General features: G+C 40.2%; 1 protein-coding gene across 1 annotated transcript in view; it reads left to right on the forward strand.

Annotated features, from left to right (window-relative positions):
- Window positions 1-1,167, forward strand: part of LOC107595911 (ras-related protein Rab-39A-like) — a 2,684-nt gene extending 1,517 nt beyond the window's left edge. The window contains exon 2 of the mRNA XM_016286500.1: window positions 385-1,167. Coding sequence (XP_016141986.1) covers window positions 385-811 — 427 coding nt within the window. The 3' untranslated portion in view covers window positions 812-1,167. The remainder of the gene's footprint in view (window positions 1-384) is intronic.
- Window positions 1,168-2,910: the final 1,743 nt, after the last annotated feature.

The following is a 2,910-nucleotide window of genomic DNA, read 5'->3' on the forward strand; positions in this document are numbered from 1 at the left end:
ATATATATATATTACATTTGAGGTGGAGACTCATGCCTACTTTTTTCTAAAAAGCATATGTTCACGTGCGAATCATACAAAATCACCACCTCCTAAAATTATTAACCTGAGATCGGGTTGCACATTTCTGCTTTCAAATCCACCAAAGATTGGTCCCATTTACTTCTATGACTTCTATTCACTGCAACCTTGCTTCTTTTTTTAAGAAAACAAGGGATGAGTTGAAATAATTTTCTGCTGTTATCAAAACCTTCCACAAATGCTGTCAATTGAGCTTAACTTGTATGGAACCCGGAATATTATTTCAAAATCAGAATCTCTGGACGTGATTTGGTGCATATATTTATAAGAGTCTTGAAAATATGGTCTTCTTCATCCCGTCAGGTCCATCACCACTTCCTACTATCGCAACTCTGTGGGCGGCCTCTTAGTCTTCGACCTGACGAACAGGAAGACCTTCGATCACGTGCGAGAATGGCACCGAGAGGTCAGCGAGCACATCCTGCCTCATCACATGGTCTACATCCTCATCGGCCACAAGAGCGACCTGAGCCGCGACCGCAAGGTGACGCGGGACGAGGCGGAGCAGCTGGCGGCCGAGCTCGGCATCCGCTACGTGGAGACTTCGGCCAAGTGCAACAGCAACGTGGAGCGTGCCTTCCAGCTGCTCACACGGGACATCTATGAGCTGATGAAGATGGGCGAGATCGCCACGCGCGACGGCTGGGACGGGGTCAAGAGCGGCCTCACCGCTAAAGTTCTGTACCCCGCCGAGGAGGAGGCGGAGCGAGAAAAGAGCTGCACCTGCTGACTCCCACGATCCACCTGCAATCACTCACCTGTGTATCAGTCGGTCGTCACTTTCACTAACATGTCACATCATGGTCACTGCCTCAGGCCTGGACCGCTGCACTCACCTCGTTGTTGCTGTCTGAGGTTAATGGCACAAGCCACTCAAAGGTGTAGTATATTCGGGCTTGAATGGACAGGCCCTGCTTCACATTGTTGGGGATCACACACATGTTGTGAAGTTTTGCAGCAATCTTGCGGATAAACGTTTTTAGAGTGTAGTTGTACTTCACATCCTCTGGAGCTAATACTGTTTATTTGGCTAGTTCCTTTCCGTTTAACCAGGGTATACACTGTAAAAAATGACCGTGAATTTAACGGTAAAAGACTGTAAAAATGCTACAGTAAAAACCTGTTAAATGGTTAACGGTAAATTCCCCTACTATATACGGTGAAAAACGACATTAATTTTACAGTAGTATACCGTTTTTGGAAGTGAAAAATACCGTATAATTTACAGTGAATAACCGTAAATTGACATTCCCAGAATTCCCTGCGTTACATTTCAGATTTGATGTTTTTTTGTTGAAATAACTGTTTCTTCTGAGTTTTTTCTTATCAGTTTTGTATATTAGGGTTGTGTGTTACACCTAATGTTGTTAAATGAGTGTTTATTGCATTATTTCAGTTTCATGTGTGTCACCGTGATGTGTTTGGTGTTTGGACACTGTGCACCTTCTATATATGTTATTATTTAAAAGCTGCTTGTGATGGGCTTTAGTTCAACATTATATCAGTTAATGAAATTATGGTATTTAACTGTATATTTAAGTTAAAACCGTAAAACCTGAAACATTGCTACCGTATATTTTACGGTAAAATTCCGGCAACCACAGCTGCCGTTTTTTTTACCATAAATTTTAGGGAATTTGTTTTACAGTGTACAGTTAACATTTAGAGAGAACATCTAGTGATTGCAATCATATCTACACTTAAAGACTTTAAAAACCCCATAACATGGCTTGACTATATGCTTTTCTTACCTGTGTTGACATTCCTTATTGAAACAGGAAGCTGGAGATGGACAAATGGCTTGTCCTTAAAAAAAATAAAATCCAATAGCCCTTAGTTTATGTCAGTGGCAAGATCCATGATTTGCTACTTCCTGCTTGCTGTCAGTGGCAGGTGGTTTTAGGAGAAGGGCATTTGAGAGCATGACATTTTCTGTTTTCCCAGTAGCAAAATACTGTAAAATGTGTTTTTATAGGTTTGTAGGAGTACACATAGCACATAAATGCCATGTATATCCATAAAAGAAACGGACTGAAAGCCACAAAACTCCAAATCTGATTTTCTGGAGTTTTTAAGAAGAATATGAGAAAATGAACAAGGCCGTTTATTTACATGTCAGCGGCTTCAAAGTGTACGTTTTTGGAAACTTAGCAAATTTGTGAAAACGGTGACGTTATGCGCATGCATATTACGTAAGCATGTATGCGTTTCTTTACAAAGTGTCATCACTGACATGCATAATACAGCGTTTTTAGTCGTTTTTGTGGATCCGTGTCAACGGGGATCGTTTTTACAACCCTCTCGTCTGTACACAAAACATTTCAAAAATGCAAAGGAAAAACTCTTCCGTTAAGTAGTAGATCGTTGTCGTGTAAACACACCCTAAACCTCCTCTCTGGTTGATCGCTGGGACTGCAAAGTGATTTTGCACATTATTCAGCAATCCATTACTACTTATTAATACCATTTTGTTTGTTACAGCCCAAAGTCAGCAAACATTATTATATGCACAGAGGCAAAATACTGTAATAATTCAAGAAATAACCGTGCATGCAACCTATTGTAAAATGCCACCTTGCCCATGGTTGAGTAATATTTTGATGTGTAGTATGCATTCTCTAAAAGTTTACATATACAAAGAATCAAAATCGTGTCTCGTATGCTCTGTTCTGAAATCTAGTAATCTGGCAACCTAGACAGCATAATAGATACATTCCTGACACAAAGGCTGTTCCAAAAGATAGTCAGCAACATTATGCTGCCTTCTAATAAATCTCATTCAATACTGGAAAATATCTGTCTAATTAAATGGACTATTTTACCCAATAT

Source organism: Sinocyclocheilus grahami, unplaced genomic scaffold (assembly GCF_001515645.1).
Source record: "Sinocyclocheilus grahami isolate Dianchi unplaced genomic scaffold, SAMN03320097.WGS_v1.1 scaffold210.1, whole genome shotgun sequence".
Classification (NCBI taxonomy): Eukaryota; Metazoa; Chordata; class Actinopteri; order Cypriniformes; family Cyprinidae; genus Sinocyclocheilus; species Sinocyclocheilus grahami.